This window comes from Athene cunicularia (assembly GCF_003259725.1).
Source record: "Athene cunicularia isolate RWA chromosome 7 unlocalized genomic scaffold, athCun1 chr7_part2, whole genome shotgun sequence".
In the NCBI taxonomy this organism is placed as follows: domain Eukaryota; kingdom Metazoa; phylum Chordata; class Aves; order Strigiformes; family Strigidae; genus Athene; species Athene cunicularia.
In genome coordinates this window covers 3,766,871-3,786,778 of record NW_020799108.1, presented here as the reverse complement: position 1 = coordinate 3,786,778, position 19,908 = coordinate 3,766,871, and the positions used below count along the sequence as shown (strand labels likewise).

The window sequence follows — 19,908 nt, the reverse complement described above, 5'->3', positions numbered from 1 at the left end:
GGGTGCGCGGTGGAGCCTGCCTAGCGGGGGAGACCGATGGGCCGAGATGCGGCCGCAGCCCTCGCCGTGAGCGCAGAAGGGGTCGCGCCTCGCCGCGGAGGGACTGAGGGGATCGCCGCCGCCTTCCCGGGAGCGTGAGGTGGCGAGGAGGGGCGGCGAGACGGCGGAGACCTTTAACGGCATGGGACGCGGCTCTGCCGTAAGCCCGTAGAGCCTGTTACCCGCGCCCCGGCCAGCCGAGGGGCTCTGCTCTGACTGACATTGCTGTGGACGCGGGATCGCGTCTGGATATGTTTCCTTCTCCGCCGGGCTGTTTCTTCGATATCGTGAAGCTGCGTGGGAAATAAGCGTGGTTCCCAGCTTGGTGGGGAGCGTGCCGCCGGTCCTCGGCGGGGGGAGATGCCTCGGGGCTGGGAGGCAGGAGCAGGCGCTTCCCCAGCGGCCGCGGCGCCGTGCCGGCTCCCGAGACATGAAGGCAGGCGGGTGTAATGGAGTAAGAGCGAAGACGGCTCCTCTCATCTGCCGTTCGCCCTTCCAGACGGGATTGTAAACCGAGAGAGCTGAGGAAGGCTGTGCGAAAGAAGGAGGAAATTCCTCTCGTCGGGTTCCCCCCCACCCCCCTTTTTTTTTCTCCTCCTGCTGCCTCGATCCTTGGCTTCCCCAGGTATGACTGCCTCACTGCAGCACCTTGTGCTGGTGCTCTTGCTCTCCAGTGCCACCCTGCTGCTCAGCACTGCGGCTGGTAAGTAGCCAGTGGGTGTAACGAACTAGCCATTTTGGCACAGGGAATGGGGGTGGGGTCCACTGGTATTTGGGCACATCTGTGTCTCCTTAAAAAGTGGTGTGTATCGCTTTCAGCGGCGAAGCCTGATAAAGTTTTGAAATCCCGATATGTTAGGCTTCTCGGAGAATAAAATCTGCTTTATTGTGTAAATGAACTCGACCTGCATTCAAGATGTATGCTCTGCCTAGATCTGCTTCTCTTGTCTAATAACTTATTTCAATTTTGGAAAAATATATAATCTTTTTGTTTTGCATACCTCGCCCTTTGAAAGGCAATGCAGGAATTTTTAATATATATTTTAATCGTCAGCAGAGCTGTGCCTGTTTTGCTGTGGGATCTTTGGGCACAGCCATTTTTAATTTTATCAGCATCGGTGCTTTTAGGGGCCTTAAACATGTGCTGCAGTTTTACAACAGACTTATTGTAATGTTGGTTTTTTTTTTCTTGAAGGAGAGATCTGAAGCAAAAATTTAGCTATTTCTATTGTCACTTGTGATTATAGAACAGTAACGCTGTTGAGGAATGCTGAAAGATCTTGAAGAGTACTTTTTTTTAACGAGAAGTTGGAAGCATATATGCTAAGAGCGTCCTTATTTATATTTCTGGATGCTCTAGACCTATTCTTTTGCCCAGAAGCTCAGTGTCAGATATGTTGGATGTTTGGCCGTGATACTGGAAGAGAGAGGTGTATTGGTCTGGCATCCTTTGGTTTTCTGTCATTGTGACAGATTGGCATGTTGGAGCCTTCTGAGTGTTACCCAGCTTTGTTAGGTACTAATACCTATTCTCCTTGCAGTATGCATTTTCCAGCAGTTCTGGAAGACTCCTAGGACTTTGGTGTCTTTTTACTAATTGGGATCAAATTTGCAGTGCTTGCTTTTTTTAAGTGTTATTTTTTATTCTAATGTGTATAAATCATAAATGAATCTTTGTGAGAAAATTGCTGTCTCTTGTGAGGATGACCCAGCAAGCTGATGGTAGTTTCTGTAGTACATTTCAGTGAGGTCTTAAAATTGAATTATTTCTCATAGTTGAAGATACTTGGAGTCATTATTAAGAAAATACTGTAAATTATACATGTTTAGGCAGTTTCTTCATCACTCTGGCTGGATAGTCCCCAGTTGTCTCACTTCTGCTTTTTCAGAGGTCTCTTTTAGGAGGATATTTAAATGAAAAGATTGATGCTGCCTATATCATCCTGACCTTTGACTGCCATTATTTTAGACTGATGTCTGCAGCGTCTTTCTGTGGTAGTTTCAGAGGCCCGTGGGGTTTTTTTTGTGTGTGTTTTTTTTTTTTTTGTCTGAAAGAAGGGACTTCTGAAGGTCAAAAATCTTGGTATTAAAGCATGTATAAACACGAATGCCCAGCATCTCAACTTTTCTTTCAAATACAATTTTTTGTAAGCCTATGCTTTTTCTCCCTTTTGTGAAACTTCAGTGAGTTGGCAGTTTCTGTGCCGTGATGAAGGAAAAGGGTTACTGAAGGAGCAAGTATGGATTTGAACCAGGCCAAGGGCTGGGCAGGTGTGGTATGAGCCTATTTACACGGTTTTGCCAATTCACCTCATTCCTGACCTGGCAACAGCATTCCCAGTATTTCAGTTCTGGTTTTGCCTTGTTAAAAAGGTATTAACGATGCCAGCTTGTTTGGTTGTTTTGTGAATTTTCCCGTTGTGATTTACTTCTTAATTGTGAAATTTTAACAATCCACATTTTAAAAAACCTTGGTCATAATCCTCTGTAAAAGTAATTACATGGGTGATTTGAGCTTTAGTTAAAGTAACTAATGGTTGATTTTAAGTTTACACTGCATTTCAGAAAAAAAATAAATGTCTATACATGGGGAGGCTACACTAATGTGTAGTTCTGCCCTTTTATGTTCATGAAAGAGCCAACACTCTTTCTTCTCTTCCCCTCCCCCAGAGTATGAACTGTATGCTCAGAGTGAAAATGCTGCCTTTGTAGCTTTGAAGCCCCTATTAATTCTTACTTCTGATTAGTTAATGGATACTATATCTCAGCAGCGTATGGAACTGAGTGTTTATAAATGAAAAATCATAACATCAAAGTAAAAGTATTTTCATAACAGGTTTGTAAGTTTCTGTGTGGAGGGGAGTATCTGGACCTCCTTGGGGAGAGCTCCACAAAGACTTGGGCATAGTATGGGCAGGAAGAGAAAGATGTAAAGATGTGTAAAGTAGATGACAAAAAAAACCCCAACCCAACAACCTTACACTGGGGCTGTAGATGGCTGTTTCACTCGTATTCTGGAATATGAATGAAGAAAGAAGGTGGTTCTTCATTCACCTTTGTAATTGAAGATATAACTAGCTCTAGATTCAGAATTATTTGCTGATTATTAGGGGGAAAATACTACTAATTTTCTCCATAAAATCCAGATCTTAACAGGTATCTGGTAACTCTGTATTTAAATCATGTATTAGTCCTTGTAAAGAGAAATGCTACAGTAAGGTCATTTCACTGATACTACTCTTAGGTAAAAATTTGGGGGTGTAAAAAGTTACGTTGGAAAAAAATGGTTTGTGCCACTTTGTTTCTCAAATAACTTGAGATACCTCTTCCTTAAGTTTTTGTTGAGAACTGTAAGACATATTTATACGCCCTTTTATTTTAGAGGGTTTGGATGCGTTAATCCATGAGGGTTGTGTCTCAAGAGGTGGTTGGTGAAAACTTTGAGCTGTTCCCCAGTATGGCTAAAGAATTTTGTTAGGGTGTTCATATGGACCTGATATTAAAGATATAATCTTTCCTCATTTCACTTGCTTGCCCTCTGCGATATGCAATACTAAACCACTTTTCCTTCTTTATACATATTCAGGGTAGACAGCATTCCATTGTCTAGTGTGTAAATTATTTGTGGAACGTATAAAGTGAAAATTAAAGTAAACAGAATATCCTTTTATCTTTGTGAATCTTTCCATAAGTCTCCATCTGTGTGGTTCAACAGGACTGCAGAAATTTCAGTGTGAATGGAACTGGATGGAGATTGAAGTATTTTTTTAATGATAATTGTAATTATTAATTCTGTCTTGCCAGTTAAAGTTACTTTAGTATCTCAACATAATTTGTTTGAAATATCAATTGTTTGACATGAGGAAAAGCCTCCTTTGGCTATTCAGCTCAGCTCAGTTCTTCTAATTCAGTGCTTTGAGTCACATCACATGTATACAATGCTTTGAATTAGTAACTAACTTTATGTATCTTGCATATTAAAGAGGGTTTTTTTAAACCATTCTACCCCCCTCTTTACTAGAGCTATAGCTATTGTTTATGGCTCATTCATAAGTAATATAAAATTAAATTTATTTTTCTGTTTGACTTGAGAGCTGTCAGAAATACTAGCCTAGCAGATAGAAACAGACTGTTTGCTTGAGGGGCACGAACTGGTATGCTTGATGGATAAAGCACACGTACAAGTGCAGCCTGTATGCCAGACTAGGGTTTCATTAACTGTCTAGTTGTGTAAAGAAGTAGTGTAGCTATGAAAGCACAGTATTCTGCACAGAGCCATTCACCCAGCTGAGAAGAGGCTTTTTTCTATTAGGTAAATCATCCTGTATGAACCTCTGTGATATTGCAGCTAAGCTGCTCCCAGTTTCCAAGCAAACTTCAGTATTTCTGTATGGCACTGTGTGGTGTAGGCATAGCCTGTGAGGAAATAGAAGCTGGTGTTCATCTGATGGCCAAGGAGCCCAAATTTCAAGCCCGAGACATTACACAGATGCCTCGCTTCAGTATGAATGGTTTTACTCTCAAAGGAACCATGTGTAAAAGGTTGGCTAAATTATCTGCCTGTCCTTGTCTGATGAAGGCAGGCAAACCTCACTTCACCCTGGACAAAGAGGGAAGCATGACTGTATTACTTATGATTATTCTTTTGGTGAACTTTATACAAAGTAGTTGTTTTGATGGCACCTCTCTAGCACATATTACAAACTTCTCTAAAATAATGTGTTGACTTTTACGTGGTTGTCCCCCCTGCCTTTTTGTATTCCATTAAGTATTTCTCAGTAGTCTGTATACTACTGAGAAAGCCAAGGCATTGTTTCCTTGGCAGACACCACCTTCCTCTCTTCTTACCAGGCGGATAAGAAAGTTGGTTCTTCAGATATGTTTTACTCCTAACAGTGGAGTGCATGGCTTACTGTCACTGGAGCTATATTGTGTTTGGACTCAGTCTGGCTATGCCATGAACATGGGCTGTCATTTTCTGAGCAGACTCTTAACTTTCCCAGCCAGGGCTTTGTGTAAGTGGTGTGTAAAATTTCATTCAGAACAAAATGTTTATGCCCTGAATAAAACAGGCTTGGCGATGCTTTATGTTGGCTAGGACAGGAATCTCTGCATAGCTTACAGGCAGTTTTAAGTACTACTTTTATTAAGCTTGTAGACTTAGTGGACCTGCTTACTGCTTACAATTGAATTTAAAAATAAGTGAAATAAAAGAATTGTTCTCCAAAACACCAACATTTCAGCACACAAACTGATTTTCTGTGTCGTCTTTGTTTTCTTTTTCTTTTTTTATTTTTTTTTTTCTCTGAAGCATAAGTTCGCAGAAGTGTAAGGCTGGAAGTGACTTTTCTTGTGTTTCCTCCATGGTCTGGTTGCATAAGCACAGATAACGATGTTTGTCTAACATCTCTAAAATATCCAGCGAAGAGGGATTTCACAGCCTGTCTAGGTAGTCTGTGCTTCTACAGTGCTTAATTATCATGTTTTTCATAATGCAACAGTAGTAGTTTTCTTCCCCTTCTGTTCTAATGCAAGATTGTTTAAGATATGCCTTAATTAATATGTGTAGCAATCCATCTGAACATACAGCATGGAGTATGCACACAGACAATTTCCAGGGAACATCAGTCTTGGTAAGTTCATATGTTGAAGCCTAGTGTCTCAAACCTGACTACAGTAATTTCTGATGGGAAGCTTGAAACAGTAATTTGTGATGGGAAGCTTGAGTAGACTATCAGTGTTTTAAAATGATCTTTTTGCAATTAACACACACCCCCCCCCGGTTTTGAAAACTTATGCTCTTCCTAAAATTTTGATTTCTGATGGTGTTCTCCTGATTTTGAGGGGTCTGTTAATCGCAGAGCTGGGAACTGGACTGAGCAGGAGGAGTGGAATCTGAGAGGAGAGGTCAGTCTGGGTGTGTGACCAGGAGGAAGAAAGGCTAGCAGAACAGGAGGGATTTCAAAGGACAAAGGATTCAATCTGATTTGCAGTAGGATGACAACCAGGGCGTAGTAGACAGCCAGACAGATCTTCCATTTGTCAGAATTGTTTGGAGCATGAGTGCCTGCAGTTTTGTGGTGGAACGAAGTTTTTGCACTGGGAAGGAGGAAGAATGTATAGTTATAGGTAGCAGTTTTGAAGATTTCTGTTCTCGCTTTTGAGAATGAATGAGACACCTAGTTATATAGATAATACCTTTACCCTCCTCCTTTTTCCTCAGTCTCATAAGTTTGGAAACCACGGGGGGTTTGTGTGGTGATGTCATTTTATTTCAAGTCATTGGGGTGTGTCAGTTTTGTTGATTGCCTTCTTAGGTTTACATCAAATCACATTTTTTGTTTTGAACTCTAAAGGTTTCTGCCTTCTGATTTGCTCAGTACTATGTGTTTTCTCTTTTGTTTCTTATTTCTGTGAGAGAGAGAGAGAGAGAGAGAGGGAAAAGTGGGTGCTATGGACACAGAAGACTGTCACTGCAACCTGTGAACCCTTCCATCCCCACCATTAACTTCTGAATCTGCTGGCCAATTTTAACCATATGTGAAAGATGCTAAAAGTCTCAAGAGATTAATTTGCTACTGCTTTCATGGAAATTAGGAACTGAATAGAGGATACAGTTCCAAGGTAGAGATTTCCCAAGGGGAAAGCAGAGCAGAACTCAGCTCAGGTAATTCTCTCTGCTCAAAGCTGGCTGCCTAGTCAATGCAGGGATGCTGGCAAGCGTGCTGGTGCATACACTGTTCTGGACTAAACATAGTATATTTTGTCTTCTCTTCACTCGACATGCTGTAGGAGATCTGGGGGAGAATTGGGAGTCCCTTTTCTGGGAGGGTGGGAGTTGGGTAAGAAGTGTGGGAGAAAGGGCATGTTTATAGGCAATTAGTCTGCTGCTTGTGGAACAATTTGTGTTTCTGAGACAAGGTACTAGGCAGCTTTTTTAACTGAACTTCCAAAACAACGGCCAAATCACTTTACTGAATGGCTATCATCCATTTAGGACTTCACATTGTGTATGAGTAACTTGCAGTTTAGGGTATGTATTGTTTTTCACACTTTCAAAACTGAATTTAGTTCACTATCCTGTGTATAGACTTAGCTTTAGCGAAGATTTCTCATACATTACACTTCCTTACAATCTTTTTCCAACAGTGCTGTAACTTCTACTTTTCCTGTGGTCCCTTTGAATGTTTTTGTTACATAGTGTACTTGCTTGAACCCTGAAGTGTATGAAAAATAGTTCTATTATTTGTGTTAAGCAGCAGTAATAATAAGGCATGTACTGTCACCTTCTGGGTCAGAGTAAATGGTGGGCAATGACACAGCTAGTGGTATAGTGAACCTCTGAGCTGATGTACTGACTATTAACTGGCAAGTGGTTTAGGGAATGCTAGCAGTGCTGCACAGCAGCTCTTAATAGTATGTTCAGCCAAAAGCTGGTACTACATTTATGCTCCTTGTTCTACTAGATATACTTTTTCTGTTTTGAGTTGTAAGCAGGATGGGTGTAAGAAAATATGGGTAAGAAGCTTTTTTTTTTTCTTCTCAAGTGAGATGACTGAAAGTATAATCGTAGGTCATGTATGTTAATTGGGCTCCTTAATTTATACATTAGAGAATGTAGTGCTTAATTAATAGCAAAGTATCGGGCGTTGGCAGTGTCATCTCTCAAGCTCGTTGTTGTTGGCATGAAGTACATTTCCCTCTGCTTAAGTCACAAAGGTCAGGTTCACCTGGTGTGAGAAGCTTTAATGTAGTTCAGTGACAAGAAAGACTGACTAAACATGCTCCACTGCTCTTGCTTTTGCCTTATCAGACATACTCAGTTTGGCTTGCTTTCTGTTAAAACTATTTTATTTCTGCAACCAAAGCAGCATGGGTACAGATACCTGGAACAAAACTGCTAGGCTACCTGTGTTAGAGAACCTTAATCAGGTTTTCCAAGAATTTAAGATAATCCACAATCCTTTGCTATTCTGAAATTTGTTAGGCTTGACAAACATATATTGGGAAAAATAATGGGTTGTGTTACTGTTCAAGCTATTTTCTATAGTCATGGTTATATTAAATAATCTCACAGGGATATGTTTAGTTGTCCACGGCTAAAAATTTTTTGCTTTTGTTAATGATGGAGTGGTTCTGTTGTAGTTAGTTTGTTGCTGAATCTACTTGAGTATTAATCCTCCTGGTACTATCCTTCAGAGAGAAGTCAGTAAAGCTGATGTAGTTGGAGGGCTTTGTGTTCCTATACCTTCTAAGTTGCAAAAATCTTCGTGTGGACATACTATACACCATAAATATGTGCTATATGCTGTGAATTTTGCTAGTCCTTTTATTTGTTTAAAACCTAAACACCAGAAATTACTTCTCCATGTTTATTCTGTAGACAAGGGACCTTCTTAGCTGAGAATTAGAGTTTTTTATGATTACTGGTTCATAAATATAAATTTTCATTATGTTTATCTGTCTGAGATGTGAATAATATGTAGAGCCAATATAACAAACTGAAGAAAACTAAGATTGTAGTAGGAAATTGTAGCACCTATCTTTTTAGTTAGACTGTGGCACCGCTATGTATCTCCAGATCAGGCACTTAGCCAAAGAACAATCCTTCTGCGTTAAAATAATTTCAGTTGCAGTCAGAGAAGGATAAAGGGAACCCCGTAATGAAGTTTGTCTGGATGCCACCATGGTGTCAGTTTCTTACATTTGCTTGTTTAAAGTTCTTTCCCTTTATTTCTAGCTGTAATGGCCCAGGCCAGGGAGCTGTAGCCCGAGCAGCTGCCATGATTGAAATAGCCCACACAGGCCTGGGCTCTGCCAGCTGTAACAGGAGACAAGCGCTGGGTCAGGGCACACACTCCTGTCTCACAGGGCTTGCTCCTGGTATTTGAGTAGGACTGGGCTGCGAAGTGGAAGAACTTGTTCCAGGGTTCTCTGCTATTCTGGCTCTGCTTTGCAGGCTGGGATGAATGACTCCATGAATCTAAATGAGTGAAAAGAAAAAAAAAAAAAAAAACAAACAAACGTGGAAACACCAGCTTAAATAATTTCTCATGCCCACTGCAGCAGTATTTGGATCTCTCTGTAAACTTTTTTACATATGACATGCAAATCCCTGATTCTAGTGTGTATTGCACAGATAGAGTGAAGATGACTTGTAATACATATATATGTGTGTGTCTGTATGTATATAGCCTTACGTACTCAATATGTTACCCAAATTCAAGCAAACCAATCTGCTTCACTGCTAAAACCTAGTATTTTAATATTAGCAAATTAGCTGGGTTTTGGTGTTCCTAATTTCCAAAAAGTCCTTACAAACAGCTTATTTTGTGTAACTGGTGAACTTTACACTTAATAATTACATGTAGATTCTACCAGGACCTGTTAAATAATTTCTTCTTTAGTCATACTAAGATGAATCTGGCCTAACTAAATTTTAGTTAAATTTAGTCTGTAGTAGTTAATGCTGTTGCAGCAGAACACAGTTATTTGGCTACCATTGTTTTAGCTAAGAATTAAAAATCTAGTAAATGTTTTTTCGGAATTTTTCAGTACAAACAGAAATATCTTAAATGGCAAATAGAGAGAATTCTTTGCTTTTATTGTTTCCTGTCAGAGAATGAATGATGAAACTGTCAGCAAATTTAGCCTCCCTTATTTTAAGAAGTAGTGGAATAGAATGTTTGTGTGCAAAACAAATAAACCCCTAATTGTTATTTTTACTCATATGTATGCAGTCTCTATAATGCTACCTAAAATTGAAGTTGTGGCCTTTGGGCACAGGAATACACAGTCCAAATATGACACAAAGTAGTAAATAAATTTTAAAAATGAAGATAAGGTGTGTAAAATAAGGAAGACTAGTGATATTATAATAATATAACAATTCAAACAACTTAATGTTTTCACTTTGGGAATGCAAGAATATTTTCTTCTCTCTTTCCTCTGTGCAGGTTAAAAAAAAAAAGGGTACTAATAAGACACTTGAATAGTAAGTAGTGCCATAATATATGAGACTGGCAAGCATATTCGGAGCAGAAGCCACTTCACTGAGGAAATCTACAGGTGTTGAAGCAGGAATGCAGTAAAATGGATGTTGAATTGGGTTGCTCTCAGGAATTGAAGAGTTAAATGTGAAAGCAACTATTCAGATGACATGTACTTTGAAGCAGTCATCAAAACAAAGCCCTTCGTCTTGAAGCAAGTGAAGGTCTGCAAAAGGAGACGGATACCAAAGTGATATCATGGACAACTTGATTTTCTTGACTGGTTTTGGAGGGGTGGAAGAAGGGTTAGTAACAAAAGAGCTGGGTTGAGAACATTAGACATGCAGAGAAATAAAGAATGGGCTTTTAACATGTTGTAAACGAAACTGAACCAAGGGAAGATGATTGGTGGTAAGGTCAAAAAGCTCCACAGTTAATTAAGAGTCTCATTAAAAATTGAGGGACTAATTGGGAAGAATGGTGAAATGTGTGTAGCACACAGGGCAGGTCTTACACTCTTACACATTCTGCATGTCCTGTTACAAAAAGAAGCTTGCACTAGCTGAGTGAGAAAGCATCTAGAATTGCCAGTAAATCCAGAATATATCCTCTAGAACTGTGTCTGAACTGCACTGTGTGTGGCTAGTACCCATCAAAATAACAGCTTTTTTTATTTGAACTGGCAGTGTAAAGAAACAGATAAAAACTAAAATTTTAACACTTAGAAAATGTTTTTATGTGGCAAATAATGCAAATCTTTATACAAAGAACCTGAATAATCCACAGTTATACTAACTGAAATAAGAATTTGCATAGAATCTGAATCCTTTTTATGACTTTACCTCCTTCCATTTGCTTAGAATTAATCTTTCCTAAAATTGTTGTTAAATATTTGTGAAAATCAGTGCAGTGTCTTAGGTAATGCTTAATTAAAGTGATTGAATGGCGATGGAGTTTTACAAATAGTACCTATGTTTTAATGTTGCTTTACTGCTAACAAGAAGAGCTTGTCTTTGGTGGCAGGTTTCATGTATTTGTTTTGCATATGGTATCTTTTCTGCCAACTTCAAATCTTAAAATGTAGTTTTCAGACACCAGGATTTGACGTACATGTAATGACGCTGTTATATACCACTTCCAATCTTCCTGCAATATGTTCATGCATATAATGCAAAATAAAAACCAAGCAAGAGACATCAACAGCCTTTAGCCAGCCTTCTAATTGTAGTTAATCAAGATAATTCTAAATACTGAACTTATTGCTGTATCAGCTAACTTGTCTTCTGTATCTGATTGCTGAGGGGAAAATTAAAATTTATGTGAATGCTCTGTATTTAAATGGAAATTTAAATACGTTACTTTTCCCTTTCTTTGCTTAAGTGATGCCAGTTATGAACCTCTCCACTGTTTGTTTTTTTTCCACATATTTTTGTGTTCATGCTATAAGCTTAAAACCAGAATCGCTGTGGGACAATTAATTTCAGTAGAGTTATATTCTATTTTCAGGTGCTTATTATATAAAAAGCTGGTGTAATCCCATCAGCCTTTTTAGTAGTATTCTTAATAATTTATTCATTTAGACAAATTTACAATTAGTTCTTTGAACTTGACACAGGTTTTTGGAGATCAGGCATTTTGGTGTGACTATTAAGAAACACTGAGAAGTAAGCCCATTGCAATATCCTTGCTTTTCCAGATAAAAGTAGACACGCTGACTGCATGTTTAACAGTGTTATTACAGGACAAGATATTTATGTCTTGATTCTTCTAGATTTGCCCACCCTTCTCTGCCCTTGGTTGTATTATTCTTTTTAGGATGGTTAGAATAAGCATTTAATTAATTTACCTTTATGTTACTGATGTGCTTTCAACATATAATTGCAACTAAATAGTTTAAAATAATCTAGGAATGCCACATACAGTTATTACTTTTAGCTGAAATATATAATAACAAATGAGGATGACATATGTGATGAAATCTGATTGTAAATTCCTTTGTGGCAATTACATAAAGCAGTTAGTTTCAGTGCTTAATTGATAACAGTGGGGCTTGCTTCACTTCCGTGAGGTGTGGGAATATGAGGTGCAGAGGTAACTGCATTCCATCAAATTTCAGTCTAGACAGGCAGGAGAGCATCATTCATCCTGTACCAAACAAGGAAGGCTAATCACCTTCTCAAGTGACCTTGCAGCTAAAGAATGTGCTGTGGTGGGCACACAGAAAGGCAAGTCAAGAGCTCAGATCACCAGCAGTACTTTTCCTAAAGTTAAGGGTCTTGACTTGAAAGGATGCTATCTGGATTGCAGAATGTTTGTTTCCTCTCATTTCATAGGAGTGGTGGTTTTTGAAAGAAATGGTTTAATGAAGTGCTGTACAGTTAATTATATTTTATTGAAGGAAAAGCTTGTTATCTAGTTGAGATGGGAGGAAGTTTGAAGTACAGTTTTATAGCAAAACATGTTAGGAAACACTATTGGAGACTCATCTCCCTCCCTTAATTGAAGAGTAGTAGGGTGAGCTTTGACTTTTTCAAACAAGGTTTCCAAGTAAAGGCCCTTTTATTTATTTATTTATTTATTACAAAAGGGATTTGTCTACCTCTAAGGCATACCAAAATTCAAAGGTAAAGTGTGATGTAGCATGAGCTGAGCCCCGTTTAATTAGTTCTGCTGGATTTGTTAACCTGATTTCTGCATAGACACTACAAGAATTAGTTGGGGAGGACTGCTGAGAGGAAAAATGGTGGAGCTATTGAGGAAACTGTGGAAAGGTATTTTGAAGTTTTCTCAGTGATGTGAGGACAAACGGTGAGTAGCAGATGCCCCTGATAGCATAGTGGGCACAAGTAGCGAGATGCAAGCTCGACAATAAATGTTAAGAACTCACGAACAGAGACGTGTAAAGGAACAGGATCAGTTCAGATGGAAGCTAGTTTGCCAGCTGCTTTGCTGTGATTGCCTGTGTGCATGCTCCTAACCTGCAGTAAGTGTAAGATAGCTCTTAGAGAGAAGTTGTGAGGGTGCACATGCAAAGCTGCTGCAGGAAAAATTAAGTAAATTCCCACTGTAATTTAATATTTTATCTCATCCGGCTTTGTGGACATCACTCCTTTCCCCTTGTCAATTGTTCTGCTTGAACAGGAGATGATTAATAATCCTTCTGCAGTTTAAGAGCCAAGTGGAGCATTTAAGGGAAGCTGCAAATGTTTTATTTAGCAGAGGATGAGCATAATTTTATAGTTTTGTTTTTCAGTAGTAAAACCAGAATTACCTAAAAGCAGAGCATTCAAAACAAACATGAAATCAGTCATGTAACAACCCCCCCCCCCAAGTCATTATTATAACTGTCTGACCATAATTCAGCTGCTTTGTTCATAACCATGACTCTTTTCATAAAGTATTTTTCTCTTCAGGATTTCTGCCTCATTTGGTGCAAAAAGGGGTAATATTAAGCTCTTGCAGAGAATAGACTTTTGCAGTTGCAGACCTTCCTGCTTCTGTTTTTCCCCTGGATGCTATATCCCCCAGTTCAGAGGTGGTTCTTCATGTGTGCTTCTTTCTTGATAGTATCTCTTCTTCATTTTCACTTGTTCCCCTTATTTAAGTTATTGTAATAAGACACTTTTATTTTCAACTTGAATTTTTTTTTCATTGCTATTTTATGCATTTCTTTGCTTTAATGAAAAGACACGAGTTGTATCATGTTACTAAAAAGAGATCTTTGATAAGTGCTCAGATCAACTGGGGTGCGTAAAGGAAGTGCAAAAGTCTGGAGTTTATTCTTCCCTAAAGGAATGCTTAACTTCCCTGACTCTTCTGGTATGCTTTATAAAAGTGGTGCTCTGATTTTTCTACTTCTGTTGTCTTGCAGAACACAACCTGAGAATCTTCATTGACAGATGACAGATACTCCATGCATGTATAATAATTTGTTCTGGGGGAAATGCAGTGGGGTGAGATTAGAGGCAGTATAGGACAGTCATTGCCTACATAAACTTGGCTCAGTATAGCCCAGGAGAGGTGGCTCATCTACTAAGCTTCTTTTAAACATGCATGAGCTTGAGTGAGTAATTAAGGAAGCGATTTCAGATAGATATTTAAATAGTGCTTTTGGAAGAATCATGTGAAGTGTTGGTTAGGATTTGGGGAGGGAGGCAGTTAGGGTAAAACTGTGTGAAGGGCTATTCCAGTCCTTGGGGAATACACAGGTCCCATGCCACAGATTTCCAAACTGTTTCCTCAATAGTCCATTTTATTAGAGGGTTCTGGAAGGACTTTTGAAATGCAAGCTGATAATCTATTTTTTCACTGTGTGTAGAAGAAAACCAAAATTATTCTCAGTGTTGTTAACTACTGTATGGCAAGGGAGGGGAGGATGTGACAGTTAAAAAGAAAATCATCATGCCCCCTTGGAGATCTGTATCTAGTCATTAGTGTGATAGCGGATACCCTTCCTTGTAGTCCTGCTAGGATTATTTTGAGTTCTCATCTTTGTGTTTAGAGTTGTATTGTGCAAGACTGATGAGATCAAGCTTTGGAAGTTAGCTTAGAGCTGCTGTAGCCTTTGCTTGTTCTGCCCTTCCTATCCTTCCGGTTTTTATTCAGCAAATGTATACAAATGTGAATACAGAGATTGTCCTCATATCAAATGTCTCCATTTGAGGAAGAAGGTAGAGTTCCTCTCTTCTGTCCCACACCTGGCATATGGTAGCATTTATCCAGTTCTGTTAAGGAGTGCAGAAGACTTGTTTTAGCATATGATAATAAACTTCTCATAGCTTTAAAATAAACAGAATTAAACTAGAGTCAGAGTTAACTAGGTCTTTAGCAATGGCAGTCCTTGAGAGAAGCTCTTAAATTCCTCTTTAATGATCCACCAAATATTTGCTTGTGGTCATCAGGAGCTGACAAATCCATACAGTGCTGTGTCTCTCTACAGATTCCTGTGCTTGAGTTAAATTGTCTCAAGTGCAAATGATCATACTAAATAGCAGCGCTTAAACAGCACAATCAAAACATATTTGTGTGAGAGCTGCATCCCCTTTGCTGCTGGGAGCACCGGCAGCATTAAACACCAGCAGCTTAAATCTGGATCCCCTGACTGGCCTGCTGGTTCATGTTTAGGGCCTTACCTAATTCAGGCTTGCTATTTCTGTGTGGAACAGAAATAGATGCATTCAGATGTAAAGTTGCCTGCTGCCCTTTAGGGCAGAAGTTTATTTGGAAGCGGTATTCTGCTTTTGCTTTGAACCTGTGAATTGAAGGCAGTGCATTGTTGCAAGCTGCAAGCCCAGATACTCTCTAAAAGCGGCTGAGGGAAAAGGAAATAGTAGTTACTTGCTGCTACATAAGATGAAGAAAGGAAATGGGAGCCTCCCATAAGTGCAGCCACTAAGCAAAGTAGTTAAAAATAGCTGCTTTTCCCCTCTAAGCGTTTGTCTAAGTTGCCATAAATGTTGTTGTTTCTTGGGAGCTGGAGACAAGTCTCATTCCCTGGATTTTCTGTTCTGAGACACCAGTTGTGTTTTGAGAAACTATGCTGTGCACATCAGTGATTATTGTAGTACAGATGTTTAAAAGAAAAAAAAACATTGAGGCCTAACTGTGATTGTAATGAGGAAGAGCATCAGGGTACTTACAAACTGCATAGACAATGGATGGAAGGAGGACCACAGTGAGATGAAGTATCTGGCTTAGATGTTGCTGTTGCCACCAGAAAAGAGGAACACATCCCTGGTTTGCTGGCTCCCCCTCCATTGTTGTCCGCTTCACCATTTTGGGTTTCCTTCATTGCGATCCCAGATGTTTTTTTAGACAGCTCATAATTGAAAGCTGGTTGTGAAAGCATTGTACTTATTAAAACTACACTTATGGAGAAAAGTTTTGGAAAGTGGTGGTTTTACCACAAACCATACAGCTATTAGAGAGACCAATTTTTAAATGAGATTTTGTTTTCAGAAGGCTTAGAAATATGTTTATTAATTTCTTACCACTGTTAACTGCTCTGTTTCAATGGTCTACAAATAGTTAAAAAGAAAAAAAACATTTTAATTTGAAATGTATTTTGGAGTGTTTTACCTTGCGTTTTACTTTACTGCTGATTGAATTCTGCATTGTTAAACTGAATTTTTAATAATCATTCCTGGCCTCTCAGTTTCTTCGATTCATTACCCCAAGCAGGCCACAAATTCCAAATATCTGGCATCATCCGTTCATCCTTTTTGTCTGTTTGATTGAGCTGCTCCTATGAAGTGTAATAAACAGTTAAGAGAGCTGAACAAATGACTCAATAGGGTTGTTTTGGTAGTGTGTACAATTGCCCAACTACCTGAATATATTTTAATGATTCAGCAAAAATGTGATGCTTATTTTGTAGGCACATGGTGGATATTCCTTATTTTAGATGAAAGTTCTAAATTCTAATTAAATTAGCAAATCCGAATGTCTGTACTCTGACATGCATTCCTGAATTTCTTAGAAGCAGCAGTAAACTAGAACATTCCCTATGTAACCTTTTTTTTCCTTTTCTTTTGACAGTGAGTATCCTTAGTTTATTGCAAGAAGAAACAAACTGTAGGGACATGAGCACATTGCTGAAATTTCATGACTCTTATTTCCTTTTTTGATCTTTGTGTATTTCCTTTGTGTATTTTCACTTTTTTTCTGTTTTCTGCCAAAGGTTCTCAAAGTGCCTGTTCTGCCTTTGTAGGAGAGAGAAGAGGTAATTTGAGCCTTAGCATTACCCAATTATGTTGCTGTAATGTTTTGGTGTCTAATACTAGTATATGTAAAATTACTCTGAGCCCTGCCTTGCCTGTAGATTTTAAGAAACTCCTAGACACAAAGGACATTTAAACAAGCATATGAAACCCTAGGAGTGTTTTCTGTCAACCTTTCTGAAACTATTTGTTTTTCACATTTCAAGTAGTGAGTTTAGCATTGGCATCTCTCTGAGTTAAATATTAGAACTCCATGTATGCCTTTCTCACGTGGAAGATTAAGCCTTGCCAGGGATTGGCATTTTCTTTTATGAAATATTTCTTTTTTTTTAAAGAAAACAATTTTCTAAAGAAAACAATTTGTTTTCTTTAAAACAAATATTCTCTGCTAATGCTATCCTCATTAATGCTAAAGAATAATAAGAATCAATAAAAGTGGATTCTATGGGTTTACTCAGATATTGCCAATTTCTCAGCACAGCTTGGTGAATTTTAAGCTATACATACTGTGATGAAACTTTAATGTAGTTGTGGCTATTTTTTTCTTGTAATCAACTAATTTCCATTCCCTTCCTATTTGTAACTGGCATCATTTTTGCTAACAGTGATCTTTATAAGTTTTCTAAAGGCTTGTTTTGTGTGAGAGAGAGAGCAGGATGATTATTGGTCTTAAAATTAGTGACTTTGGAATTAGGAGACAACATTTTAAGTTGTCTTTGGACAGTTGGAACTTTTAGTATCCAAGTTCCAAAAAGGAGGACATAGTGTTATTAAATTTCTGGATTAAAATATGCTAGTTGCCAAGCCTTATGCTATTGCCATATTAAAACCGCTACGAATGGACTATGAACACTGAACTATAGTTTCTTTACTGTGGGAGAAACATGGTACCTAGGTGAAGATTTCAAACGGTATTAGTGAAAAAGTATAGTAGAATTAAAAGTAAAAAAAAAATCTGTTGTGGCATACAGATGAACAGTGGATGAAAATAGAAGAACTTATGCTATAGTATTGCTTCATAGATTAAAAGGTAAGAGATCATAATAACAGATAAGTTTATTTCGATAATCTATTGCTTGGAAACACAAGAAATGCTATGCTATTGAGGTGCAGGAATGCTGATGATATAATTGGAGATAAACTTGTTGTCCTTCCTAGTTTTCCTCTGTGGCTGAATGGCTGAAGCCCTAGGCACTAGACTGGTGTGAAGAATGAATCCTCCTCACAAGAGATATGTAATAAAGACCTCTTTAAGCATATTAAAAAAAATAAATAATTGAGTTAGTTGTTGGGAAAGGTTGGACTAAGAGGAATTGTTTTCTGCTTGAAGTCTGTGTAGATTTCTTAGTAAATCTAAGAAGCTGACTTTTGGTGCTAGCCTGTCACATACACACAGTCTGTGCCTAATTACCTGTCTCTGCCATAGTATGAACATGTTCCTCTCTGGACTGTTTCCCTTGTAGCGTTTTGTTTGGTACCAAACACAGAAGAAGCTGCAGAGGACCAATTAATTAAAAGCACATTGTATCTTACCATTTTTGTTAGTTGATGTAATTCTCTAAATACTACTGAATACAAATGTAAGCTAGCTGTTGAAGTAACTGAATTCTATTAAAACCAGACATTTTGAAGAATTGGCATCTCTCTGTTCAATTAAATAATAGAACTCCATGTAGGCCTTTCTCATGTGGAAGATTAAGCCTTGCCAGGGATGGGCTCTTTCTTTAACAAAAGATTTGTTTTCTTTAAAACAAATATTCCCTGCTAATGCTATCCTCATGAATGCTAAAGAATAATAGAATTCTTGGTCTGTGCTGTTGTGAGTGCCAGATCCTGGTGAGATAAGGCTGTGTTATCTACTCATTTTTCTGATGAGTGGCTTGCCTCAAACCGTCTTTGGTTGTCTTTGGTGGAATACTGCTTGAGTTTTGCACTTGTAGACTCATCCTGTAGCCACTGGATAATCCTTGTATCCCTGGTTCTGCCCAAATTATTTCATCCTATGGGATAAAAAGTAACTTCAGTTTCAATTTGAAAATTGTTGCTTATCTGATTGGGACATTGGTTTAGTAAATGTGCGCTGCTAGAAACTTTAGCGTCTGGATATGTTTGCAAAGCCTTTCTCCCTTAAAGTGTTGCACCTTATTCTGTAATGCTGATTCTCTTTATACCACATTTCATATCTTATCAGTATCTTTGGATGAATTAGAGGACCATTTAATGATGTTCTTAAAAATTTGAGATTTAAGTCCAGTGATTACCAGGAAAGAGAGTACAAAGAGCCCTAAGGAAGAAGAGAGAAAAGACTGAAAAATCCGTTAGGCTGTCTTGCATCGGGGTACCCTGGTGAGAGCTGCTTGCAATAAGGATATGGAAGCAATTAATTAGAAAAAACAAACCAACAACCAACCAACTTGACTTAAAGTAGCCTATGTCAAAATGTAACACTAGGGTAGGTGGAATCAAAGTTGCTCTAAGAGCTTCTGGATTTTAATGATCTTCTAATAAAGCTTTTGTGTATGTTAAAGTTACGGAATCAAGCATCATTGCTGGTAGCACCAAGCATCGTTCCTGTGGTGACAAAGGCCTGCAGGAGTACTGGATGGGAGGAGAAAAGTGAGAGTGTCATTGAAGGATGTATTTGCTTTAACTCCTAGGCAAATACTTATATTTGCTAGTTTTTCGGGTTATTTTGATTTGATAGCAGATTTTTTAAGGATGACACATCCTGCTTAATCAATTTTCTCTTGTCCATAGTGATAAGCACGAGATATTACACTCAATTTCTTATAGGTAAAAGTGGGTTGTCTGTGAGCTTGTGGTGAAACACTGCTCTGAACAGATTCAGTTTTGTGTGACTAGACAGTGTCAAAGCTGTCATGGAGGTAGTGTAAGTCCGTGTCTCTGCTCTTGTTTTCATCAAGTGTGGGAAATATAAGTCATGTAAAGCTGTAGCACTGTAAATGTGATCATGGGAGTTCTCAGGAATAGCTGCATCCTTGCTGTTCTTGTGATTTTCATCAAGTACAGAGCCTCTGCCGAGAAAATCTGTGGACTTCACAAAACCGATGGAGTAATAAATCATTACCAGAATATGATAAATGACTTGGAGTAATCCACTTGTAAACTGCAATCTCACAAATCTTATGTGAAATGACCCA

The 19,908-nt window shown here is 38.6% G+C and overlaps 1 protein-coding gene and 1 long non-coding RNA gene across 5 annotated transcripts in view; one reads left to right on the top strand and one right to left on the bottom strand.

Moving 5' to 3' along the window:
- Positions 1–6: 6 nt before the first annotated feature.
- The window catches only part of BMPR2 (bone morphogenetic protein receptor type 2), a 114,827-nt gene continuing 94,925 nt past the window's right edge, over positions 7–19,908 (top strand). For all 4 annotated transcript variants that reach the window (XM_026853307.1, XM_026853308.1, XM_026853311.1 and 1 more), the window contains exon 1: positions 7–742. In XM_026853307.1, the coding sequence (XP_026709108.1) occupies positions 667–742 (76 nt within the window). In that variant the 5' untranslated portion in view covers positions 7–666. The remainder of the gene's footprint in view (positions 743–19,908) is intronic.
- The window catches only part of LOC113482568, a 16,572-nt gene continuing 6,651 nt past the window's right edge, over positions 9,988–19,908 (bottom strand). Inside the window, exons 2-4 of the long non-coding RNA XR_003398861.1 lie at positions 18,159–18,747; positions 15,668–16,729; positions 9,988–14,752 (exon numbers count right to left, since the gene is read on the bottom strand). This is a non-coding gene — a long non-coding RNA (uncharacterized LOC113482568). The remainder of the gene's footprint in view (positions 14,753–15,667; positions 16,730–18,158; positions 18,748–19,908) is intronic.